At 40.9% G+C, this 26,416-nt stretch overlaps 1 protein-coding gene across 1 annotated transcript in view; it reads left to right on the top strand.

Moving 5' to 3' along the window:
• Positions 1-1,908: 1,908 nt before the first annotated feature.
• Positions 1,909-26,416, top strand: part of LOC307034752 (uncharacterized protein KIAA1755-like) — a gene marked incomplete at its 3' end in the record, with an annotated part of 25,764 nt that continues 1,256 nt past the window's right edge. The window contains exons 1-18 of the mRNA XM_079673633.1: positions 1,909-2,211; positions 3,471-3,517; positions 9,888-10,085; positions 10,238-12,431; positions 13,102-13,302; positions 13,615-13,735; positions 13,898-13,991; positions 14,329-14,415; positions 15,133-15,249; positions 15,339-15,437; positions 17,363-17,514; positions 17,639-17,777; positions 17,944-18,066; positions 18,157-18,354; positions 18,986-19,677; positions 20,075-20,518; positions 21,196-21,445; positions 26,277-26,366. Coding sequence (XP_079529759.1) covers positions 2,172-2,211; positions 3,471-3,517; positions 9,888-10,085; positions 10,238-12,431; positions 13,102-13,302; positions 13,615-13,735; positions 13,898-13,991; positions 14,329-14,415; positions 15,133-15,249; positions 15,339-15,437; positions 17,363-17,514; positions 17,639-17,777; positions 17,944-18,066; positions 18,157-18,354; positions 18,986-19,677; positions 20,075-20,518; positions 21,196-21,445; positions 26,277-26,366 — 5,286 coding nt within the window. The 5' untranslated portion in view covers positions 1,909-2,171. The remainder of the gene's footprint in view (positions 2,212-3,470; positions 3,518-9,887; positions 10,086-10,237; positions 12,432-13,101; positions 13,303-13,614; positions 13,736-13,897; positions 13,992-14,328; positions 14,416-15,132; positions 15,250-15,338; positions 15,438-17,362; positions 17,515-17,638; positions 17,778-17,943; positions 18,067-18,156; positions 18,355-18,985; positions 19,678-20,074; positions 20,519-21,195; positions 21,446-26,276; positions 26,367-26,416) is intronic.

Below are 26,416 nucleotides of genomic sequence, written 5' to 3'. Positions count from 1 at the left end.
ACATGTGAATACACATAAACCAAATGCCCTTCATGTATAAATCAGAGTCACAGTCAAGTGGTTGTCATCCTCAGCTTATGTGAACATTTGGTTTCAAAGTAACAAACACGCAGACTAACACACAAACACACACACACACACACACACACACTTTCATGGATTTATTTTTTGTTAAACATTTATTTTTAACCAGGAAAGCCATTTCTGTGCAGATTATAACTCACAATGACAACCTGACAAAGAAGCAAAGGAGGACGGGTAGAGATTTGGGATTAAGCAAAACATGTCCTGTTTATAATATGCATGATTGAAGAGAGACTCAGTAAGAAGGGGATTTGAAGGGAGAGAGATGAGGACAAGGTCGACAAGGCCTTGTCTGCGACCAGTTGAATCAACAGCTTCTCTCCTCTGGCGAGGACACGCTCACTCTGCTCAAGCATAATACCACAGACATGCTGTCACACACACACACACACACACACACACACACACACACACACACACACACACACACACACACACACACACACTCACAGTATACAGTATGACGACACAAACAACATCAACATGTTGTCCTGAGGGTTGTTCTCAACAGCAGAAGTCAAAGCACTCGGCACGCTACCATATACATCCAGATACATCATGATGAACAAGTTGTTCAGTTTCTGGGTAAGAAACAGCTGATATTTGCTTATAGTCTTAATAGTGCATCACATCAGCCATTACATGCACACAAATAGGGCTGAAATGTGACCATATCATACCCTGGAATGAAATGCAGTCAAAACAGTTCGTAAAACTAAAGTGCCAAACATTATCTAGTGTCAGAATATCAAAAAACAACTTTTGGTGGATATGTTTTATTTTCGTATAGGAAAGTATTTATTGGTAGCAAGCATATGGAAAGTCTCATTCACTTAAAATAACTGAATGATTTTAACTTACGGTCATGAATAAATATGATAGATATTACATAATATATAACAACATAAGCCAACATTCTCAAATACATGAACGCTCACTGTCAGTTTATCCTTCTGCTGCTGCTTTTCTCCGCTTTGACATGACCAGGTAAAACATATGGATACATATATTTAGCTACTTTTCAGAGCAGCTTTAGTCAGTGTTCAGTTCAATGGCAAGTTTGAAGACCTTTATTTACCTTGTCACGTCTCTACCTATCCTCCTTTGCTTTTCTGTCCCTTCTGTGGTTTCAACTTTCATCGCCAAACTATCCTAAAAAGTATCTCATGTCTTCATAAAATCATGGGATTAGGTAGTAATGCCATTAAACCATTGCTCCATATCTCTCCCTGCTGTTTTGTGTTGTGCCATCGTCCATATACATATTTTCTCTTCACAGTTGTGTCTTTCTCCCATTATCAGATCCCATCTCTCGGTTTGTCCTTACGATGGTCTTGTGACAGTGGTGGATGGTGGCTTTGCTGCCACATGAGCCTATAAAACAATGTATACATGTGCCAGTGTAGCCGTCTTGTTACAGTAACCCTCGAGGGGGTGACTGATTCCCTCCTGATCTTAAAGTCTGCACAAAATAGTGAAATAGAAAGAGACCATCTTTTTGTCTCCAGGTGAGTGTTTATAATGTAAATTCTCACATTGTGGGTAACACATACACCAACACACACACACACACAAACACACAAGTATCATGTTCCCGTTGGCATTATACACTAATTATGACTGTGTTATTGCCCTGTGTGTGTATAATGTAAGCAGATGCCAGTGAGAATAACCTTAGAATTTGCACTTGCATGTTCTTGGATTTACTGTGAGCCTTGCTTCTCTCTCTCCTCTCTCCCTCTCTCCTCTCTCCCTTTCCTCTCTCCTCATGTTTGGTCATGCTGCCCCTCTCAGACAAACATAGCGCCAGACACTTGAGGTTCTGCGAGAGAAAGCAAACACAGAGAAGCATAGAGAGCTCAGTAACTCAGAGTCTGACAGAGAGAGAGGAAAACAAATGAACGACTAAGTGCGGCTCAGCTGAGGACCTGACCAAGGCTCTTCCCGCTGGCTTAAGGTTGTCCTCACTCACTCGAGTGTCGGTGCAGAATGGATTTCATTTTGGTGGAGCAGCCGGAGACCAGGAGCAGCAGCTTTGTAGAATACTATCCCTCCTTTTGGATTATTTCAGACACCGCTGCTGTTGAATGGGAATGACAGCATGCAGAAAGGAAGGAAAGGAAGATGGTAATATGACAATCTGCTCTGCTTCTGTCTTTTTCCTAGACCCACCCTCGATTCATATTTTAACTTTAAATTCACCTCAAAGATAGGTTTTTTTACTAGCATTACGTCTGGAGGGGAGTTTTAGCTTCATAATCCGTGGTTTCCCTGTAATATACCTCTGAGATGACAGAGGAGGGTGATGTGCTTTATGTTACTCCAACTTTAGAAGGTGACATAAAAGTCTTACATAACATCTTTAGCGCTGACACAACAAGTTAATTAATGGATTGGTCTAGCAACTTAAAAACTATTTTGACAAATCATTAATTGTTTGACATTCATCAAACCAACATTCTTAAAAGCTGATTGAAAGTCTGCCACCTTTATCCTTTTTATATTGTACAGGTTTGACAACTATAAGAATCTTGAAAATGTTTCCCATATTTTCTGAAATTGTATTAATAAATGGTTTATTAATCAAATGATGTAATTGATATACATAATGATAAGCATGACTGGCAGCCCTGAACATCTTATAACTTCAATGGTTCATGTTCAATTTCCTTGTAACATGCAACAGTAACAACACTGCCTCCTGTTTTAGCTGTCATTTATTTATTACGTTGTGACAAGTAGTCTTTTATGTTGAAACATGCATTTACTCTGTGTACAAGTACAGCATAGCTCTCATAGCTTGCTACTGCTCGCTGCTCGAGTGTTTTGACACGAGGTGAGGGTCTCAGGTTACAGAGCATTAGGGCAGATTTCACAAACCAGCCACTGTATCTGCCTCCTTCCTGGACCCCTTTACTGGCATGTGAGTCACACAGGAGGGGCAGCCATACAGCATCAGGGAGGGGATGCCTGAAGTCAGAGCTTTTATCGGATGTAAGGATTTGGAAAATGCAACACTTTCTTTAATTCTAAAACCTCTTGAGAAACTGCTGATGGTGAATGGATGCGTGCTCACACCTCAGCTGCAGAGTGGGTGTGCCCCGTTTATACCCATTTATAGATTTAGTTTGGCTCACTTTGACTGGGAGGATGTTAAGGAGCTGCATTTTAAAATGCCCGCCCAGCTCTCCTGTAGGTTTGATTTGGCAGGACACTATGTGTGTGTGTACTGCTGTGATTTTCCCGCCCTGTTTCCCTGCATATTTGCCATGTTGTTGAAACCAGTCCATTAACCTGAGTATTCCTGTTTTAGGAGTGACCTCAATATTTAGGTATTTGTTCCTGTGCTGACCAGCTCACACAGAGCATCCCTTCTCTCTCAGCAGAAAGACATCTTGTCCCTTTCCCGGTGATTCAATGGAAATACACTACAGTACGTTTAACACCTCCCTTTTACATGGTTTATACTGGCTAGGAACGTGGCTTAATCCTTGTTCAGAGTACACAGCAACATGGTTGATAATACACTAATAAATGTCTTGTTTTGTTTGAGCAAATCATGTTTACAATAATATTACAAAGAAAAAACAGAAACTTGTTTCACTTTAAGGAATGATTTCACTCTTTCTGTATGAGAAATCATGGCTGAGTAGTTCATCTGTGTTTCCACCTGTTTGATCTAAGTGATCGTTTCTGGTTGTTTGTTATGAAATCTGCCGGTGTGACTTACATTAAGCAGCTGTGAGCTAATTACAGATGAGATGAGTGTGTCAGTGAAAGCTAAGCCACACTTTGGTGTAATAACACGCCTTGCACACACACAGCGCAGACACGTCACCTCACTCACGATGAGTTTAAATACGCGCTTAAAGTCATGGCTTTTTCATAATTCCCTGACGTGTTTTTAATGACTTAAACACAGGCCTCGCTGCTTCCTGACTGCTACTTTACAGCCACCTTCAAACCGTCCTGCTGATCAAGGCCTTCATGATTAGTGTTTGCCTTCCGCGCGCTCCGGTTTGCTGATCCCTGTGAAGCTACTAAATATACCGTCTGGCCGGCTGGTGCCTCCGTGGTCATGTACAGAAGCTCTGCTCAGCCTGTGTTTATGTCCGACCTCAGTGTGATCTGGTCTGTGCTCCGGTGTCAACCGGTGTGATGAGGTGGTGAGCCACCACACATGCCACTCAGAAAGAAAAAAAACAGATACAGAGTAAAAAAAAAAACATCACGTGACTTTTTGAACGATTTTTGTCTAAAGACTCAGCGATAAGGCTAAAAGGAACAACATGGTATCTAATAGGTGCATCAATCTAACCCAAAATAAAATGCCCCTTGACAAAAATGGCCTTTATCTTCCCATGCTGAAGATTTGCCAGTTATAAATAGCACAGAGTAATACATTATTTACAAATGTTCAAAAGAGATAACAAATATGTTTTTGGCCAACTTCAAAAGGCCGGATATTGTATTCACTTTCATCTCAAATCTATATTTTGGCCGTTTCCAAAGGCAGCAACAATGTGGGGAACTGATTTAAACAGCCAAATAATTGATTCCATTTTAAGTGCAATGATTAAAGGACACTGATTGAATCTTATTGATTCTTATTTCTAATGTCAAATTGCCATTAAACACTTCTACTTGAAGAAATAGAACAGATTTTTAGTTTTGCTGTAGTTTAGTAGTTAACATAATAGTTATTGATAGTACATAAGTACATTTTAAATGCTTCATAATAGTGAACATTTTCTTCTCTCATCACCAATACACTTTGCTCAAATCCATCTTTTGTTGTTGGCCATGCACCTACTTGTGTTCAATGGCTTCTTATTAATGAAGTGATGGTTGAGCGTAAAATACAGCCATATCAAACACCTGCAGCAGAGATTTGGGATTGTAATTTGATTTAAAATGGTGAGGTGGAAAGCTTGCTGAAGTTGTAGTCTTTTTCAACCGAGGTCGGATACAGCAGAGTGCTCCTGGAGTCGATTTAGCTGATAGGCCAAAATGCAAACCCTCAATCTCCCCGACCTTGACTCCTCGCTGACTCAGCATCGGCAGTATTTAAGAATGTTCCCGTCACATTTAGGACTCACACTTCCTCTGATCTTTCCTGACAGCAGGAGGATGGATAGGTAACTTGTTTAGGGAACAGAATGAATTTATAAGTCTGCCTCTGTATACTCAGATGTCCTCTCCAAAGATATAGCAGGATTTAAATCTTGGGTGAAGTGTTAAGAGCCGATAAATCCCCATGTTGAAATGAAACAGCACTCAAGGTGTGAAAGAAAAGCTGCCAACAATGCTTTATGTTCAATGCCAGTGTGATCAGTCATCTTACACAAACACATCACTGTTATATTCATCCAAAGACGTGTAACATTAACATGTGTGTTTGCCTTGACTTGACACATGGGTCCCACCTGCTGATTGACATTATTTGTAGAAGCTGCATCATATGGGTATAAATGGCAATTTTCTTGGCGATTTTTTCAATCTGACTTCATATTGACAATTTTAACAACAGAGGGTGCTACATAACACACTCTCAGGAAAAGTCACGGACTGCGAGACTTTAATATTTTATTGAAAAAAAGTTACATACAATAAAAAAACAGCTGCGGGTAAAATTGACCCGTTGGCGGTTCTAGTGTTAAATAAACTAGAAAGTGCTCAGGATACTCATACTTTTGTTTAGGTGATTTAAATGGTGGGTGACATTGACACAGTCATCTGTCCATTCTGTCTGTTTCCCGTTTAAAACTAATTTGAACTAAATAAATTGTCGTTTTAACTGAAAACAAGACGATGCCTGAAACTCAAGTTTGGTATGCAGATGTAGTTCCATTAGGTTTCCATAACTTGTGATATTAAATTGTGATAAAGTCCTTCCTGTACGTTAACCATGTCTGTGCTTCAACTGTTCTTTGTGTGGGCAGCAGGAAAACCATTTTTGATAGTGTAATCCAGTGGGGAATCTGTATAGAAAAGATGAAAAACCGCAGACATAAACACAGGAAATGGATTCTTTCCCTGCTTATTTAGAGGCAGTATCAGAGTCTGTGGAGGCCGATTCACATCACTTGTGCTTATTGTACTTTGCATATTTCTCAGGCATTTTGTATACATGATGCTACACAGACTGAATATTTGTGATGCTTCTCTATTGAAACGCGGGGGTTGGGGTACAGCGGTTGTATAAATAATAATAAGTAAAGACAACCTTTATGTTATATTGATCTAAGTGTGTGAAAGGATTTTGATATTAAGTTTATATTTTATAATAACAATATTAATGATTTCCTCTGTTTTCTTATGATTGAAATTAGTTAATGATTTTGGAATACATGTCACCACCTCTCCCTCTCCCACCATTTCCTGTCCTTCTCTATATCATCAATTTTAAAAAGGGAAAATACCCCCAAAAACATATTAAATACAAAATGTCACGGTTAAATCAGTGGAGAAATGTCCTAAAGGAATGCATGAAGTCACCATGCTCTCCTTCTATCATTGTTAAATATGTATTTCTTGTCAAGGCTGCTTGACACCAGGAATGTGTTAAGACTATTTCTGTTTCATAATGTTACTGGACAGAGACATTCAAACTGTCCTCAGCTCCAGCTATGGGACATCTTATCCACAGTAACGTGAGTCGTCATTTATTTCAGTAGCTGAGCGATCTGGGTGTTTATATTGAGCCGTGTGAATCTGCAGCAACAGTGTGCTGGCCCGGGCATGTCCATGCAGTCCTCTCATACACCACATACTGCAGACTGACACACAGACACACACATCAATAAAACACACTCAGCACGGCTGCTAAATGTTTTCTTTATTCAAATTCTCCAAGCTGACTCATATTACCAGTGTTATCACGTGTTATCACGCTCCAAGTAAAATGTCACTTGTTTTGTAAGCGCTCAAAGCATTTGCATGTCCTATCGCTGTAGCCAGGAGATCCAACCCGTCACCACTGTTTAGTTTTCTTCTTTAGTTCCGATTCATTTTAAATTCCAGCCACCCAGAATCCCAAACCTCCTTCACAGACAACAGAGAAGAAACACTGAGATTATAAAAAATGTGATGAAGCAGGCGTTCATTTTATCTAGGACGGGCAAGCATTTTGATTTAATTTAACTTTATGAGCTGTGAACTGAATGTGCTTTACAGTACACATCGTGCTTCTGGGTCTGCCACCATCCTCCTCCTCCTCCTGCTCCTTCCTCTGTTATCTTGATGACCATCACTAGGTCCTGTCCCAGCGGGTTGTGGCGGGCTGACCAGAAAGCTGTGAGTCACAGTCTTTATTTCTGTAGCTGTAGGGGTTGAGGATTGGCTGAGAGTCCAGCATTTCAGATCATAATGTGAGGCTATAAGGCAGAGAGAGTGGATGGCTGTTGTTGTGAGGGGGGAAAGCAGATAAGAAACCGAAGGACCAAAGCGCTTTATCGTTTTCTTTTTAAAGGTGCAGAGAAGGACATGCACAACAGATAGCAGAGCTGGAGGGTTACAGAGCAGTGTTAGTCTGAGGGGACATACTTCATCACACCCTAACACACATTTCTCTGCAGTGAGGGAAAAAGATTATCTAAATTAAAAGTACTAATACCTCAAGTACTTGAATTTTAACTTAACGTCTGAATTTAATTTCTTATTTATTTAAAGAAATTAGTATGTATAATCAAGAAATGTACTTTAAGTTAAAATGTACTCCTTTTGCAGCTAAATGGGCCACATCTTTAGTTGTTACATTGTTATTTCATATTATTACATTAGTATTATTATTGATGCAGTGAAAAGCACAATTAACTTGCAACAAAAGTGCTAATTTATTCATTTTTTATACTGTTACGTAATTTACTGTTTGACAGTTTGCATTAAATTGTATGTATTCATTTCAGGTTTTAAAACATTTAACCACAAAGTAACTACTTTTCACTACTACTTATCTGTTTCATCTTAATACATCCATATCTGCTTTTCTTCTCCACCACAGTGGGAAGCCATGTTTTCAGTGGAATGATTTTAACTAAAATATATGAAACAGTTTAACTACCATATGTTCATTAAAAGCAAATTAACTGGTTCATTCTACTCTGGAAAGGAAGGTTTTTAAACTAGGACGCGTTTCCTGGCTCCTACGCTGACATGATGCAATCTCATACAGTAAATGACACTGGACACAGCCCTGGGGGAAAAGGGCAGCAACATTCCTGCTCTGCGTGGACATTCACACACAACCCTTCCTGTTGCCATATATCTCCTGAGAGCCTCAGATATGCGTGTATATACATTAACCCCCGAGGTCCTCTGCTGTGGCCTTTGACTGGTTCTAAATAAAGCAGGACCTAAAAGTAGGTAGCGGGCCATGAGTTCAGGTCAAAGGGAATGTGAAACCAAAGACCAGGAGGGAGCTAGCCTCAAAGCAACACACTGTGTTTACGTGGATGTTTTCTGTCAGGCCGGCTGACTATATGTTTAATGATGAGCACAGAGTGTTTGTGTTTGTGTAGCTATTCTCTCAGCAGGCTGAGGACAGATGTGTGTAATTTACTGTGAGACGCAAGGGAGATGATTGTGACTGACTCCTGGTTTCCTGTTGTGGAGCAGTACTGTCCATTACACAGTAATATGTATCTGTTTTAAAAATAGGTTTAAAATCCAGATTCAGGGAATCTAAAAAAGAAAGTTTCTGGGAAACTTAAAAAGGTCTCGGGGAGGCTTTAATAGACAGGGTTATTCATTTATTTTATACCCGTGTTATTCATGTTTTATCTTTATTTTATTATCTTGCTTTTTAATGACTGTTTTTAAATGTCATTTTATAACGTGTTTCCGCTGCACTTTTTCTTAATTCTCTTAATGTCTTTTATTTTTGTAAAGCACTTTGAATTGCTTTGTGTTGAAATGTGCTATATAAATAAATGTGCCTTGCCATGAAGGGAATTCAAGTAAATGCCTTTTGCAGACTTCTGTAGTTCACATCAATGATGAAAATCCTCATTTTAATAAGGCATCAAATCCGTTTTTTCATCAATTCTAAAATGTAATGATTGAAGCCATCCTCTGAATCATGTAATTGTTAATAACATATTGTTAAGGAAATTGAAATGGGCAATTTCACCTATTTTCTTAATATAATCAACGGAATTGAATACTCAATTCAATTAAATCATTAATCTGATCATCTAGTTTCATGTGTAGCAGGAACCCAGAATTGATAAATGAATAAAAAAGGCAATTACATTTTCAAACTCAATATCAGAGTGAATCCTCACTTGTTTTAATTCAGAACGAAGGGTTGAGTTCTTGAACAATGTTTGGCAGGATGACAGAGTTTATGTTTGTTCATATATTTATCTTCAATTTGTACTGAATTTTATACTACCAATGTAATCCTTATTATTCTTGCACTATTTTTATTCTTTATTATTTAATTACTTACATGTAATCACTATTTGCATTACCTTCATTAATGCCATCTATTACCTCGGAGTGCCATTCCTGTGTTCATCAGTGTTTGCATGTTTAGTGGAACTTACTGAATGCCTACATTTCCATTGGGATAAATAAAGTACAGTATCAATCTATTTAGAATAAAGTCACTTTTTCCAGCATATGGCCGTTACATCCTGAGTCACTGGTGGGAAGTTCAGAGTGATGCACATCTACAGTATACAGCACCCACAGATCATAGCCTGGTTTACAGTAAATGATGCAGTGGGGATCCTCAAGGACCCAGTAGGATGTCGAGCAGAGCTTTTATTGAGCCCTTGTTTCCTCTCTTGTGTTTTCAGAACCCTAATTCTCTGGAAAGCTCGATCCAGAACCTGCTGTCGGTGCTGTACCCTCCCTTCGAGGCTACCGCCCCCACTCTCCTCAGCCAGCTCTTCCAAGTCATAGATAGCCGTTATCGGGGGGATGCCCTGCGGTGCCTGCTGGACTTTCTGTTGCCAGCCAAACACATCTTAGACAGCGTGCAACAGGCTGCATGTGTAAGTCACTGTTTATAATACACTTTTGGATAAAGACACCTACATTTCCTATGTTGATATGAAACAAAGCTGCCCGAAGATCTTCTAGCTGGGCTTTCATAAGAAAAATAAGCTTATATACTTTCTGAATCTGAGTATTTTCTCTCCTTTAGGCTCAGTACTCTGATGTTCTATTCCTGTGTGAGGGCTGGCCTCTGTGTTTGCGTGACCAAGTTGTCGTCCACCTTGCTCCCATCAACCCGCTGATACTTCAGCCCGGCGACTTCTACCTCCAGGTGGCCCCTTTCTGTGACCAATCAGCTCGCATCGTAGTCTGCAGCCTCCTGGAAGAGGAGGGGCTTCAGGTGGAAGTAGTAGAGGAGAATCCCATCCCTGAGACTTCCTATCCTTGTATATTCAGCTCTGACTGGTTGGAAGAGATCAACCAAGGCCGCCATGGAACGCCTCTCAGCCGCTGCCTGCTAACCACAGAGCAGGGCGTGGTGAGGTTACCATGGGGACGGGTTGCTGTGCCTGATTTTGTGGACGGGCCACTGTGTGCTGGGAGTAGCATGGCCTCTGCTCCTCCTTCATATCCTCCTTTACCTCCGATTCCTCCACCTCTTCCTCATTTTCCTGAGAGTTCTTCTTCAAATTCTTTATTTCCTCTTCCTCCTTCAAAAGAATCGGCACCAAAACAGTATCCTGTTAGCATTCATAATTCAAATGTATCATCTTCTTCTCATCCGTCTGCCTTCTCCGTGGAGACCAGAATATGTCCAGTGAGGCACGGCATTGCTGTGTCACTCCGCCTGGTGGATACTAGCGCTGCGTCTTCCTCGCGGCCGGTCAAAGTTAAAGAACCTGAAGCTGAGCCTAAGCCTGTGGGCTGGGTGTCCCCTAATACTTGGGACAGCTGCTCCACTGGGGCAGGTCCAAAAACAAGCACTGTTCCAGGTGCAGGCACTTCTGCAAGGGAAGATACAACTAGATGCAAAGGTGAAGAAAAGGCTGGAATTGTTTCTGAAAATATAGGTCCGCAAAAACCTAAAGATATAAGCAGAAGAGGCCCAGTTGTGGAGGAAGGGGAATATATTGATATACTTCAGGCAACTATGCTTTTTAGTAGAGCTAAGTCAGCAACTAAAGAACGGCAGAAATTAGAAGTGCAAATGCAACCACACACACAAATTGAACCACAAATGCAAAGGCTTCCACACAGGCCACCTCATCCACAAATGGAGTCGCACAGGCAAACACAGAGTCATCCACCTCAAGCCCAGTCACAAGCTCAGGTGCAGTTTCTCACAAAGCCACAAACTCAAAGTCATGTTAGACCAGAGGCGGCTGCATCATTTAGGCCCATCGTGTCTGAAAAACCACCTCCGTACCATTCCCAATCCCATCAGCCTCACCCTGACTCCCTGGAGGTTTCTCAGTGTGTCCGCTTCTCAGAGAAACCCTGTACCCCGTGCCAGAGGAGAAGACAAGGCGGAAAGGCCTCCAGGGCTCCGGAACTGATGTGTCGATACAGGGACTCCTACCAGGCTGCTATAAACAACCCTGTCAACTTTAAACAGGAGAAAGGGCACATGTTGGCAATGGTGGAGGAGGATGGTTTCTCTAAGTGTGATGAAAGACTACCAGAGACAGAGGATCCGCGGTGTTATGTTCAAGGAATGTGGATTAACCCTGCTACGCAACAGCAGCCTCCTTCCTCGGTCTGTGAGGAGTCGGGAGAAAAAAACTCTGTTCCATATTGGAAAACAGGAGATACAAAAAATGCCCCCTGTATGGATTACAGGGGAACAAATGCTTTAAAATGTGGTGGGCAATCAGAAGCAACACCTGAAAGGACCACTCAGCCATTTAGGGAACCCAGGGATGCACACTCTGCCAAAACTTATGGCAATTTACACAATGTAAACGGGACACATTTAGCGGCAGGAACGAGGACAAACACTAATAGAGCTTTGTCTAGTTCAAACAATCAGTCAGATGTCCTCTCTTTTAAACACGGCGGATTACCGTTTACTTCCTCTGAAATCTCAGCGGTGAACCTCAAGCCTCGTGAAAGGCTACAAAGCAGAACCATTTCCACGGGAGTGAGTGCTAACTTTCCTCTTTCAGCGTCGCAGAACAGACCGGAGTCCATGTTTGATGGCAGATGTTCCTCCCTGTCCACAGCTGTGGTGGACACCTCTGAGAAGTGTTCGCTGGTCCTTGTTGAAGGTCAAAATGTTCGGAGAAAAGACAACTCCGGCTCCTGTGGAAAGATTCCCCAGCTGCATGTGGTGAAATGTAAAAACAGCACAGCCTTTGGACTGGTTTCACCCAAGATCAACCGGAGGAATATGGCAGCTCCAGGTACTAATGTCATCTTCTTCTTTTAACTTATTCTACTCTGGTCAGACCTTTAGCAGGAGGTTGTGCATTTCATAATTGCATAGAACTTACATAAAGGTGCTTCTAATAAGCGTTTAGTAGCATTACAAACACTCATTCACACACTTGTTACATTTAAATAATTTAAAATAACTTGTTACCAATTTATAGATTGCTTTATATTGTTAAAAAAAGACCTAGAAGTTGCTTATAATTATTTTCTAATAGCAATACAGATACATTTATTGACTATCGTACCTTACTTTTACAAACCTTTTTGTTGCTATCTTAAGATAAATCATTTTATTTTTTGTAGCTAACTATGCACTTACTAACAGTGAATTATGCTATTTACAGCTACCAGTTATAAATTGAAATACGCTTTATACTTTAAATCCTTTAAAAACAAAAATCTAATACGGATTTTGTCATTGTTCTTAAACAGTATATAAATGTTTTAAAAGTCACTTGTAAGTGCTTATAAATGTCTTATAATCTAACAAAAAACATGTTTATGATGCTCTTAGTACTTATGTGGTCTTATTAGAACATAATGATGGTAATAAGCATCTTGTAGGGTCATTTTTACCTAATAACTAACACGTTGTTGTGTAGCGGATTATAACCAGTCAAATGTGTCCACTCTCCACAGAAGCTGCTCAGCCTGGCAGTACGTTCAGCAACAGAGATGGCAACATGACGGAGAAGCCGCCACAGACAGATTCAATTCAAGCAGCAGAGACACAGAAGATGTCCCAGCCCACCTCCACCCGTCCCAGACCGGACCACCTCCCCCTGGGGTCCCCGGACCCCAGAGCCCACCCCCTCTACTTAGGAGTGGCAGCTCTCACCGGTGAGTTAGTTTGAGACGAAGCAAATAACCAGGATGATCAAATGAATCAATATACATTGTTATTTGCTCTGCATTAACAGAACACATGTATAAATGAGAACAAATTAAATAATTGTATTTAATTAAATACAAAGAAGCCTCCCTCCTTGGTAATCCTCCTCAAGTGTCAGCATGAGCAAAACTGGGATTCATTCATAACAAAGTGGATGCTTTATTCTCTCTATTCTCTCTTTTATAGGTCAATAAATGACTGTTCATTCTCCCAGAGAACAGCATGTTCCCTGATCTTTCCTCTCTCTCTCACCCCTACAGGCGGCAGAGACAGGACAGGCCGGGCAATCGTGGAGCTGTACGGGCATCACCAGGGATGGAGATCAGCTGTCACCAGCCAGGAGCTCTTCCAGATGCTGCTCTACTTCCGCACCATCACCAGGTCACATCTATATGCCAGTAAAACCATGAAGACATTAATCAACCAGGCTTTAACAAACCCTGTGTATTTAAAGTCAATCTACAAATAAGTTTTAGCATTGTTGTGGTCATGTCTGTTTTATTGTGGTTGTGTATTTATTGGCTTTTTATTTTCTGGATCCAGGAGAGAAATCAGAGAAGCTGGGATAACTCTTATTTTTGATTCGAGGAAGATAAATCCTCAGCCGCAGCTCTACAAGGCCTTGATGACGCTTCAGGTAATGAGCAGAGAAACAGCTGACTTCAGCAAGTTATTTGTAAAATGTCAATGCTGAAAAATGCAGCAGCTCCTGAGCATCAACATACTCCAGATTGTTGAATATATCTGTCTAATGTAACAAAGATTGTTTTGCAATTATTGGTGTAATATATTGTCTAACAAATAAAACCTTTTTTTTCATTACATTTTGTTTATAAGATTGAAAAAGAAAATCATTTCGATTACTTGCATTACGTTTATGGCCTTTCAAGTGTCCTATGATTTATTTTTAACAGGGTGTACCTGGAGGATGCATGAGTGTAGTTGAATAGATTTATAGTGATAAACTGTTTCAGGAGCTGACTCTGCACGCAGTAAACAGTTTCGTGCTGCTGGTGGACAAGGACAGACATCTTCAGCCAGAGCGGTGTCCTGGCATCCAGGTCAGCTTTCTCCCACTTTCTCTAACTCTTGTTATTTTCATATTCATTTGGGTAGCTATAAGATTTGATTAAAGGTTGCTTTCAGCCATGCTACCAGCGTGGCTATAGGGATGAAAAATGTTTTAATTAGTTGGATAATCACTTTGAGTAGAATATCTTGATAAAAGTTGGATTACCATAAAAATGTGACTTTTACTGTCTCCAGAGGATACATCCTAATGATGTCTTAAATCCATTCTCACTAATCCAGAAAAATATTTGAACAGCAATTGACAATCAACATTTGTGAGCCACAACATGACTTGCATTTACCTTCAGACATGTTTGCTTTGTTTAGGGTTAAATATTAACCGATGGATAATCCAAAACAATCAAATTTGTTGTAAAAATGTGTTGTAAAAAGATGTACAGCAAATGTAGTGCTCATTGTACAAACTGTTTAATATGTACATTGTGAGTTTAACAGTTTCTTGATACATTTTCAGTGGTGGACTTTCACTGGGATTCTGCAATTAATTGGTGTTAATTGATTGTTGACTTTGTGTTTGTTTGGAAAGCATTTTTTTCTGCTCGAGTTGATATGCAACATTGCAGTCATGTTTAGTAAAAAACACAAAGGGGGTTATGTTGCAAACAATGATGCTAGAATTTCTCCGTTGTTTATTCTTTGGAATGAAACATGTAGATGTATTTCTGACACTTGTGTCCTCTAAGCAGACTGAAGTGGTGACTTCGATGAAAGCCCTGTTGAAGCTGGTGGAGGCGAGTCAGCTAAGCTCTCGTCTGGACGGAGCGATGTCTCACAGCCCCTGTGACTGGATAGAGCTGCACCAGGTGAGACGTGACAGCACATTACCTGCTGCTCTTCTTTAACGGAGTACTTTCATCATGATTTACTCCTGTCCACATATTTTATTCTCTAGAAACTCTTCCCATTTGTGTCTGATCTTCATGAGGCATCCAGCCTTCTACTGAGAGCCATCAGTAGGTTAGAGGAGCCCCAGAGGACCGACACTGTACAGGTACCTTTCTTTTGACTGCTTACTCATGTAAATTAAGTATTAAAAGTTGTGATTATCTTCATTTATTTAAAGTTAGGGTAGGTAAGAATGGAGAAACCAGCTTGAATGCTCTAGAATTTGAAACTACGCAGCCGAAAAAAATCTGCCCCTTCCTTCAGACTTCCTTGCACACACGAACGCGCACATGACCAATGAGGGCACGAGATACGTTTGTGCACAGATGGAAGGCTGACAGGCAGATAGGCCATCCAGTTATTTTAGCCGGGCCGGCTCAGATGATTGGTCGTGCTTTTTACAGCGCTACGGCTTCCACAGAGGGCATTTTTCTAATGTATTTATTTATTGTCAAAGCATTTCATGTATTCATAGCTATCAAGATTTGTTAAGAGCATTCCATGGAATATAACAAAAAGTGTTTCTGAAATAAATTACATACCCCACCTTTATTTAACTCAGTTTATGTTTTTTTTACAGAAGAGACTTAAAACATAGATCCATTGACATACAAATTCTGGGGGGGGGGCGATTGTTTCGTCTCCAATCATATCTTCTATCTGAGATACGAAAAGAGAGGGGTTTTAGGTTGCCATCAGGCTGTTGACGGTCTTATTATACATCCATTAGTTGGTTTTGTGGCACATTTGTAACGCTGTGCCAACTTGAGCGAGCACACAGGGTGGAGAGGTTGAGCGAGGGAGAGAGAGAGAAAGAGAGAGAGGTTGAGCGAGGGAGAGAGCGTGTGCAGCGGTCTGCTTGCGCACAGAGCAGGAGTTTGTGAGATATATAATTGCTTGTCCCTGGCTGGCTTGCTAGCTCGTTGGTAACGTAACTGATTTCTTCTAATGTGCCTGCATCTGGCGCTGAGTTGCCATATTCCTTTTGTGAGCTCTTTTTGTTCGTGAACCACTTCCTGATATCCATTGTTGCAGATAAATATAAATGATAATAGCAGAAATAACCTAGCAAGAGTAAACTGACAGGCTGCTGTGCCGCATCTCACTTAAAAAAAAAACACACTTAAAAAAAAAAAAAAACTAAAACGACTCAACCCAGCGAGAAACCAGTCTCACACACAGACTTTCATTCAGAATTTCCTAGCAAAATAAAAAAAATGACATTAAACTAATCTTTCAACATAGTTTAATCCAAACATAAATATTAGGACAAAGCCCTACAAATAACAACATCCGGTCCGAGCACACACACAGACCCACAGCCAGGCTGCGGGTGTGTGTGTGTGTGTTCTCCGGCCGAGCTCGGGCCAGGCCTCGCCATGTCCCGCCGTCCCGAAGACCCCACGCAGCAACCAGGAAACAACACCAGCAGCAAGCCAGCTCATACTGTCCGCTCCAACAGCGAGCCCCGCAATGTCCCGCCAACGTTTAAAAAAGTGAAAGGAGCCGGCCTTTCTGCACGACTGTCGCTCAAATGCGGGACATAGTCTCAATTTGTGGGACACCTGGTCACACACACGGTGCTGCCCGCGTCCAACGACCACTACACCACTGCTAACGCCATTGTAACACATAATCACTGATGTTCCGCTGTAACGGTGGTGGACTCATCAGAACAGAGTGGGCGAGCTGACCAATCAGAGCACACTGGGCTCACAGGGAGGGGGGGGGGCAGGAGCTCCAACAAGCGTTTAGGACAGAGAGTGAATACACATACCATACAGAGATACTGTATGAGAAACCGATGTGAGTTTGGAAAATTGCACAATATAAATCTATTCTAGTAGACCTCAACAATGGAATTATGATTCGTAGAAATGGCCATGACATGGGACCTTTAAGTATCTGGCTTATAGTTATCAATTTGTTAAATGTTGGAAAAAAAGGAAAAAAGAAGAAGCATAAATGTTGATGTGAAGGAATTATTGTATGACTAACTCATTTTAATATAAATGTATTTCTGCCCAACAGTGTGTGCAGCAGTGCATGGTGGACCAGAGGACTCTGATGAGGAATGTACTGGAGGACAGCCGATTGGTCGAACTGCAGAGGGAGGGCGGGGCCGTCCTGGCGAGGTTAAGAAAGGAGAGTGACCTCAAGTACCCCCACTGCGAGGAGCTCAGGTAAACCTCTCACTACTGCATTCACATGTACTGAATGTCTTTGTGAGGGGTGAAATGTTTCTGTTTTCTTACTAAATAGTTGTATTTCTCTCAAGCCTATGGTCTATCTTTCTCCCATGTGCAGTGACGCAGTGGACTCGGTGTCAAGCCTGTACAACTACGTGGAGGAGCAAGCTCACGTCCTCGTGCAGAGGTCCAACATGTCTGTGGAACACCTGGAGTACCTGCTGCAACTCAGAGAGATGGAGGGACACTTCACGCAGGTGTGTTATCCAAGCTCATCAATGAAGTCGTACACATACGCACATATACATTTAAATATGAACTTAAATAGTTTACTGATTAGATTAGGACTTTTTAAAGTAAGTTACACATGTACATGCTCATACTAACAAACACAATATTGCTTTGCCTCTCCCTTCCCTGCAGATGCAACAGTGGTTTACTGTAGAGGGAGAGCGCCACCTGCCCGAGGCTGAGTCAGTCGAGGACTCTGGAGAGCAAATGGAGCAGACCCTCAACAGCTTTACTCGCTTCCTCATTGAAGCTAATGTGAGTCTATGTTTTCTTGTGGCTATTATCGTGTGTTTGGGTGCCTCTGTCCGTCCACTTGTCTGAATCTCTCTCTCCCTCCTCCTGCAGGACCGCAGACACCACGCCATGACGTTGGTGTCAGAGGCAGAGCTCCTCCAGCAGAGTGGGCTCTCCTACCCAGAGACGGAGGAGTTCTGGACTCTAGTCTGCTCCTTCAAGTCAGGCCTGGAGGAGTTCCTGTGCAGAGCAGAGGCCTGCGGCAGGGAGCTGCAGACCATGGTCAACGTGTGTGATTTCTGTGAGCAGGTTGGTGTGAGACATTACAACAGTTATCAGTAAACATTCAAGTATTCAAGCTTCGTATACAGCTAGTGCTTTTACCCCAAATAGTGTTCTGATAATTATTTGCAAATATAACTTTACGCATTCATGCATACAGTATACCGTATACTATTACTATAACTACCACTATACATCCTTGTTGCAGAATGATGCAGGGCCAAAAATAACCAATCACGCATCAATGTAACTGAAAAGGGTTTTCAAATACTTCTCTAAAAACAGTTATTCCTCGTCAAATTTAGTACATTGAAGTATTTTTTAGTCAATACGTTTTTTGTTGAATCATTTGTTGTTGCCTAAACACTCCTTACTCTTTTAGGATGATTTGAAATGAATAACTAAAGGTCATTACTTAGAAATGAAAGCCATTGCAATAGATTTTTTGCTCTTTCACAGAGATTTAATCACTTTCAAGAAAGCAGTTTTTGTATGTGCTGATGATAGTGAAGTGCAATCCTGCTTCTTCTTCGCTGACATTTGTGTCAGGTTATAAAATGTATGTCTGTGGAGGGTAATATGATATTAAAGAAGTAGATGAGAGCATGAACATTTCTTATCATGAATAATAAAAACAACTTCTCATATCTCGAAATAGGCTAATGCTCTGGCCAGCGAATGCATTGAGTACCTGGACCAGACTAAATCCAGAATCTACCAAAAGCAAAACCGTGACCAGGATACAGTACCTGTCAATCAAGCCAACACTCAGCCAATACAGCGCCGCAACCAAGACCCTCGATCGAGCACTGCATCCCTTTTCCCATCTGATGCATCCCGCCCAACCACCACCAGTGTTATACCGTCCAGCAGTGACACCTCCGTCCTCCAGACTTTCCAAGACAGGTTCCTCCAGTTCAGCCCAGATACATTTCAGGAAGTGAAGGCCCAGGCCAGCGCCCTGAGGGGCTCCAGGGGGATGCATGTCTGGAACGTAGCCTGGCTGCGATGCCAGGAGGCCAGGCAGCAGCTTCAGGAGAGGATCCAGGAAGTGGATGAGGTTTTCCACCCTGAACCAGACTCTAGCAGCTGGTGTGAAGGTCATTATGTTGATGTGGTGAGCACTACTGTTCAGGCACCGTCGCCTGGGAGCCAGAGTCTGGTGGTACAGTCAACACCCGGACCTGGTCACCCACAGTGGGAGGGTATCGTGTCGGGAGCCGTGGATTTAGGGAAGAGAAGGCCGATCCTGGGCAGCAACAACACAGACCCAACATCTGCAGCCTGCTCTAACATCAAACCTGAAGATCACAGCCAGGGGTCAAAGGTCCCTCCACAGTCTCCTCACAGGTAATATGTTGGTCCATTCACCTCACTTGGGTAGGATTTGGTATTTTTCAACAGGATTCAGAGTTTGGTTGGATTAGTCAACTAATACACTAGTTGACTAATCATACAAATAATTAATCATCAATCAACTATTTTAACAATCTATTAATTGATTAAGTCGTTTTTTTATGTGAAAATGGCAGATAATGCTATGTTTTATATCATAATATTTTGGACTGACAAAACACAACATTTAAAGACCTTAACCAGGACTTAGAAAAAAGTGGGATGGTAATGTTTCAACTTTACAGAGCAGAGCAAAACATGAATTGATTGATTTCATCTGTTCCCTCTAAAGTGAAGGTCTGTGATGTTTCCACTGTGTCAAATAATCTGCCTTTTCATAATCTAATAGTAGGACGGCAAGGAGAACAGAAAGAGAGACGAGGAGACAGACGAGCAGAGCGAGGAGCGAGAGGGACGCTGCTGCTCTGTCTCAGTCCCACACTGTCGGCTGCCAGTGGTTTCCATGGGGACGAGGTCTGGGATCCAGGTCGGTGAGCCAGGACTCGTGCATCACAGCAGCAGCGACGGTGGGGTCCTCCACTCCTCCAGAGCAGCGGGGGCGCCCCTCCTCGTCCTGCTCACACCACGGCCAGCCGTCCTGTCGGATCCTCCAAGAGGCTCAGAAGTTCCAGCTGTCCCGACACGGCAGCTTCTGCTCCGAGGACTCCTGTAGGAGCGACCGGGGGGCAGCGGGGGGGGACGGGACTTTAGGCTGCAAACACTCCAGCCTGCCCATCGAGAGATATGAGGGGGCCTTTGGTTCGGCAAATCCACAGGAGACTGCCAGCAATGCACTGTAAGTTTACTTCATGTGGGTGAAGTGTGCTTGCATTGCTAATCTAATTAATCTTACTTTGTCTCTGCAAGATATCATTCTGTGAGTTGATTGACATGCCTTTATTTTACTAATGTTGTGAGTCTTAATGACATTTCATGCACTCTTTTCTGCCTCTAAGCCTCCAATGAAGTGCTACAGGTATCGTTTTCTCTGCTTCTCTTCCCTTCTCTTTTTGCACTAGTCAACTTTTTGTTTTTTTCTATCACAGTGCATGGAGTAAGGACAGCATGTCAATGTATCATCTGCTGAAACGTTAAATGACTTTGTCAATATGCTTTCAATGCATGTTTAAAAAACTACAACTACAAGTACCTAATTCAGATATAACTAAATACTGGAAATCTGAGAATTCAGTATCAATTAGCTGTAAAACCAATCAAGGAGTAACATTGTGAGAAACAATAATGTAAAAAGCATTTGTGAGTGACCTTAGTATTCACAGAACTACCAATATGGGAATTAAAAACATTTACTTATATGATTTGTTTTGTACAGATGCAGAGAACACATAAAATATGTATTCAACGGTTGAAGAGATACAATTTTTTATTTGCAAATACTACTAGCTAATACATATATTTATGAAGAATATGCTCTTGATTGTCATAGGTCTGAAGTTCTTTCTGTCTTCCCAGGAGGCTGCAGCGTGTCCTGGAGGAGCTGGTGTTCACAGAGAGGGAGTACGTCCGCTCTCTGGGCTACATCCTGACGCACTACCTCCCCCTGCTGGACCGACCCGACATTCCCCAGGACCTCCGGGGGAAGAGAGGCGTCATCTTCGGTAACCTGGAGAAGCTTTACGACTTCCACAGCCACTATTTCCTGCCGGAGCTGGAGGCCTGCCAGAGGGAGCCCGCCATGGTGGCCCGCTGCTTCCTCAGACATGTGAGGAGTAACTCCACAACTGTCATAAATATATAACTGTATAAATAATTTGTTTGTGTATAATATTATAAATTCTCGTTAATATATATTTATTACATTACATGTCACTTGTTAGACGCTTTCTTCCAAAGCGACATATATAGATTCAGTACTGTGGGCAATCCCCACAAGAGCAGGTGTCTTGCCCAGGGACACAACGACATGCTGACTGCAGTGGGACTCGAACTTGCTATCCCCTGATTCAGAAGTTCAGCGCACTATTCCACTGAGCCACAGCCTCCCTATGAATTTATGAAGCAACAAACCACTTGTTTTAGCTTAGTTTCTTTTATCTGATTGGGTTATTTATGTTATTAGGGTCTGAGACCAGACGTCGGCGAAGACCCTATTCTAATCGCCCGCGCAGCGATAACCAACACATAACATGGAAAACGACGGGCAAAAGCACAGAAAAAGTGGCCTGACAGTAGGTAGCCTGCGCCAGCCTAGTGACATGAGCGCTTACTTTGACCCCCGCAAAATAATGTGAAAACTCACCTAATTGTGCACGCGTGTCAGGACTGGTGAAAATTGCGATGTGTAATTGGTTCCAGAAGTTTGCGTAAAAAATTGCACAAGCCACACCCACTTCCGTTTTAACGTAAACTCCCCCACTTTCACTTTCACGTAAACAAACGAAACTCGCTACGTATATCTAGGGTGCGGAGACGAACCAAAAAGCCTCTAGGAGGTGTATACAAAAACGTACAGGAAGTCGGCCATTTCACGTTCGCTCGATGCTAGCCGTTCCCTCGCCATGGAACACGATGATGTCATAACTCCACCTGACATGCTCAGAACACCACCAAACATCACATGATGGTTAACACTGTGGCCCTGAACAGCTCTACGTCAAATCTGATGTGGCATAATGTGACGTTACCATGGCAACGCATCCCTCGCCATAAAACCCGATGTCGCTGTAACTCCAATGGACACGGTCCGATCGTCCCCCAATCTTCACTTGTATATCACCGGTCCATGCCTCAACAGCTCTACGCCAAATCTGACATCTCACCATATGCCGTCTCCATGGCACGGCAGGGTCCGTGACAGTTTGTTTTCATCTGATTTCAAATAAACAAAGTCTTGGCTTTCAGAATATTAAACTTGTTTCGGCAAATTCAGATGATAAATACAACTTTGAAGCTTGTAACGGCTTAATTACAAGCGGAGAACAGAGTAACTTAACGTCACAGCAGCCGTGCCGCGCCACACTAATTGCGCCGCATAAGCGCATACTGTAGGTGCGCCGCATTTTTGGCTCAGTTGAGGCTCCCTCCGCAAGATGAGGCCCCCTCTGCAAGGTGAGGCCCCACGCAGTCCGCGTGATCGGCCTGTAGGGAGAGACGGCCCTGCTGTTACTGCTCTAACTCCTAAAAACATTGTCCGATCAGCCTGAAGTTTCCCACGTTTGCTAACGGCCGAGTCCGGCAAACATCTGCGTAACGTCAGCCTGCGGTGCGTCGAAGACCCGCTCAACGCTGCTTGTTTTTGTTCTCTTTCGTTTGTTGTCAGTAATTTTGTGTCCTTGTTTCTCTTTATAGTATATTTTAGATCTCTTTACAGTTGTTATGCATTTATGCATCACTTTATATTCATTCTGTGTCTCTTTGTCGTCATTTTACGTTTATTTCATAGTAATTTTGTGTCTTTTGTCCTTTTAAGTTTATTTGAGTCATTTTGTCGTCATTTAAATGTATGCTTTAGTCATTTTAAGTAGATTTTTTGTCATTTTAAGTTAATTTTTATGTCATTTTGTCTCTTGGTCGTCATTTTAAGTTAATTTGTGTGTCTCTCTTTACTCAGTAGATTCCTTTGTCATTATGTCTCTGTGGTTATCTTGACCCTTATCAAAGTGGTTCTGAGTCTAACATTGGTCATTTAAACTCTCTCTGCAGCGCTGACCCTTTGTTGACCCACACAGATTTCTTAAACTCATTCCAGTAACGCGTAAAAGGGAGTCGAACATCTGTCCTCAGTTCCTGTTTTTCAGATGTTCTGAAACCTTTTCACAATGTTTAATGGAATTATAAAACCAACATAATTCAATAAAAGCAGTTTTATTCCTATGAAGAGCATAGTATAAAACCATTTTATTTTGTGTTAATTGGATGAAGTAACACCTTTACATTTAGAAACAGGTCAAAATGTTTTACTATTAGAATTGTTATTTTTGTATAATTGTATTATTATTCAAGTCTTTGTGTCTCTTTGTATTCTTGTTGTGTCTCTTAAGTCATTTTGTTTGTTTTTCTGTCTCTAGTGACCGTAGTTTATTTTTCTGTCTCTATTATTTTCTCTTTGTTGTTTATTAATGTGTGTTTTTTGCAGTCATTTTGTGTCTCTTTGTAGTTTATTGTGCCGCTCTCTTTGTAGTTTCTTTTGTCTCTTTATAATTGATTTTGTGTCTCTGTAATCATTTTTATCTTTTGGGTCATTTTGTCTCTCTGTGGTTATCTTATATATATTTATTTCTGTGAGTGTATGTCATCCCCCATCACCTTTTCTGGCCCAAAACAAACTCCTTTCACCATCAGTTACCAACCTGGGTGTAAGATTTGACCGACATCTGACCTTTGACACCCACATCAAGCAAAACGTCCTTCTACCCTACCACCTCAGGAACGTTTGCAAAACTCCGTCCACACTCTCCCTGTCAGACGCTGAGAAACTGGTCCATGCCTTTGTCTCCTCAGAAACTTAAAATGAAAGAAAAATAGACAAAATGACTAAAAGGTGATGGGGGATGACCTACACTCACAGAAATAAATACATAAGATAACCACAGAGAGACAAAATAACCCAAAAGATACAAATGACTACAGAAACACAAAATCAATTATGAAGAGACGAAATAAACTACAGAGTCAAAGGAAACTACAAAGAGAGCGGCACAATAAACTACAAAGAGACACAAAATGACTGCAAAAAACACACATTAATAAACAACAAAGAGAAAATAATAGAGACAAAAAAATAAACTACGGTCACTAGAGACAGAAAACCAAAGAAAAGGACTTCAAAGAGACACAAAATGAATACAAATCGATACAGAGGGATAAAGAGACACAAAGACTTGAATAATAATACAATTACACAAAAATAACAATTATAATAGTAAAACATTTTGACCTGTTTCTAAATGTTATTATTAGGTCAAATATTTCTGTGAGTACTTTTACAACTTATTTTTTTAGATTGTTGTTTATGTTCAACACCAAATCAAATTCCTTCCCATGTGTAAACAAGCCTGGCAATAAACCTGTTTCTGATTAGTAATAATACTAAATTAGAAGTAGAAGAGCTTTGAAAATATGGGAAACATGTGACGACACAAAGGACAATGACAAGAGGATTAAAGCGTGAATTCATCCTTATTTTGTCTTTGATTTAGTGTTTGTGATTATCATTGCAATGTAGTTTGTTTTTGTTCTCTTTAGTTTGTTGTCTTGTTTTGTTTCTTTGAAAGCAGCAATGTTGTGTCCTTGTTTGTCTTTATAGTATATTTTAAGTCTCTTTTCAGTTGTTATGCATTTAAGCATCACTTTATATTCATTCTGTGTCTCTTTGTCGTCATTTTAAGTTTATTTATTGTTATTTTGTATCTTTTTTGTCATTTTAAGTTTATTTTAGTCATTTTTTCCTCATTTAAGTTTATGCTTTAGTCATTTTAAGTAGATTTTAAGTAGACTTTTTGTCATTGTCTCTCTTTTTTTTCATTTTAAGTTTATTTTTATGTCATTTTGTCTCTTGGTCGTCATTTTAAGTTAATTTGTGTGTCTCTCTTTACTCATTTGAAGTAGATTCCTTTGTCATTATGTCTCTGTGGTTATCTTGACCCTTATCAAAGTGGTTCTGAGTCTAACATTGGTCATTTAAACTCTCTCTGCAGCGCTGACCCTTTGTTGACCCACGCAGATTTCTTAAACTCATTTCAATAACGCGTAAAAGGGAGTCGAACATCTGTCCTCAGTTCCTGTTTTTCAGATGTTCTGAAACCTTTTCACAATGTTTAATGGAATTACAAAACCAACATAATTCAATAAAAGCAGTTTTATTCCTATGAAGAGCATAGTATAAAACCATTTTATTTTGTGTTAATTGGATAAAGTAACACCTTTACATTTAGAAACAGGTCAAAATGTTTTACTATTATAATTGTTATTTTTGTATAATTGTATTATTATTCAAGTCTTTGTGTCTCTTTGTATTCTTGTTGTGTCTCTTTTAAGTCATTTTGTTTGGTTTTCTGTCTCTAGTGACCGTAGTTTATTTTTCTGTCTCTATTATTTTCTCTTTGTTGTTTATTAATGTGTTTTTTGCAGTCATTTTGTGTCCCTTTGTAGTTTGTTGTGCCGCTCTCTTTAGTTTATTTTGTCTCTTTAAAATTGATTTGACATTGGAGATAATTGATATATATAATTGATGACTCTGTAGTAATATTTTTCAAACACAATGTTTATGATATTGCTGTAACTCCAATGTACGTTGTCCGATCGGCCTGACACATACGTGACACGTCGACGTGCGGACAACATCGAAGAAGATGCCCTCAATGCTGCTTGCAGCTTTCATTTTTATTATTATTTAATTTGAATAATTTAAAAAATTGGTCTTGAAATTAATAAAAATCCCACCCTACTTTACTTACAGGATTTCAGTCAATTAATCTATGATCAATACTATACTGTTTTTATTATTGAACATATATGTGGCTTTTAAGAGTTAATTGTCTGCTTTTTAATGTCATACATTTTCTAATATGGTTTAACCTGGGGCTCTTCCACAGAGTGAGAGCTTTGGCCTGTACGCTCTGTACAGCAAGAACAAACCACTGTCAGACGCCCTGATCCTGCACCGCCGCCATGACATATTCAAGGTCAGTTTCTGCCCTATTTTGCTCTTATAGGAATGTCTTACCCAATAAAA

Source organism: Notothenia rossii (assembly GCF_949606895.1).
Source record: "Notothenia rossii genome assembly, chromosome: 4".
Classification (NCBI taxonomy): domain Eukaryota; kingdom Metazoa; phylum Chordata; class Actinopteri; order Perciformes; family Nototheniidae; genus Notothenia; species Notothenia rossii.
This window is presented reverse-complemented; position numbering and strand designations above follow the sequence as displayed.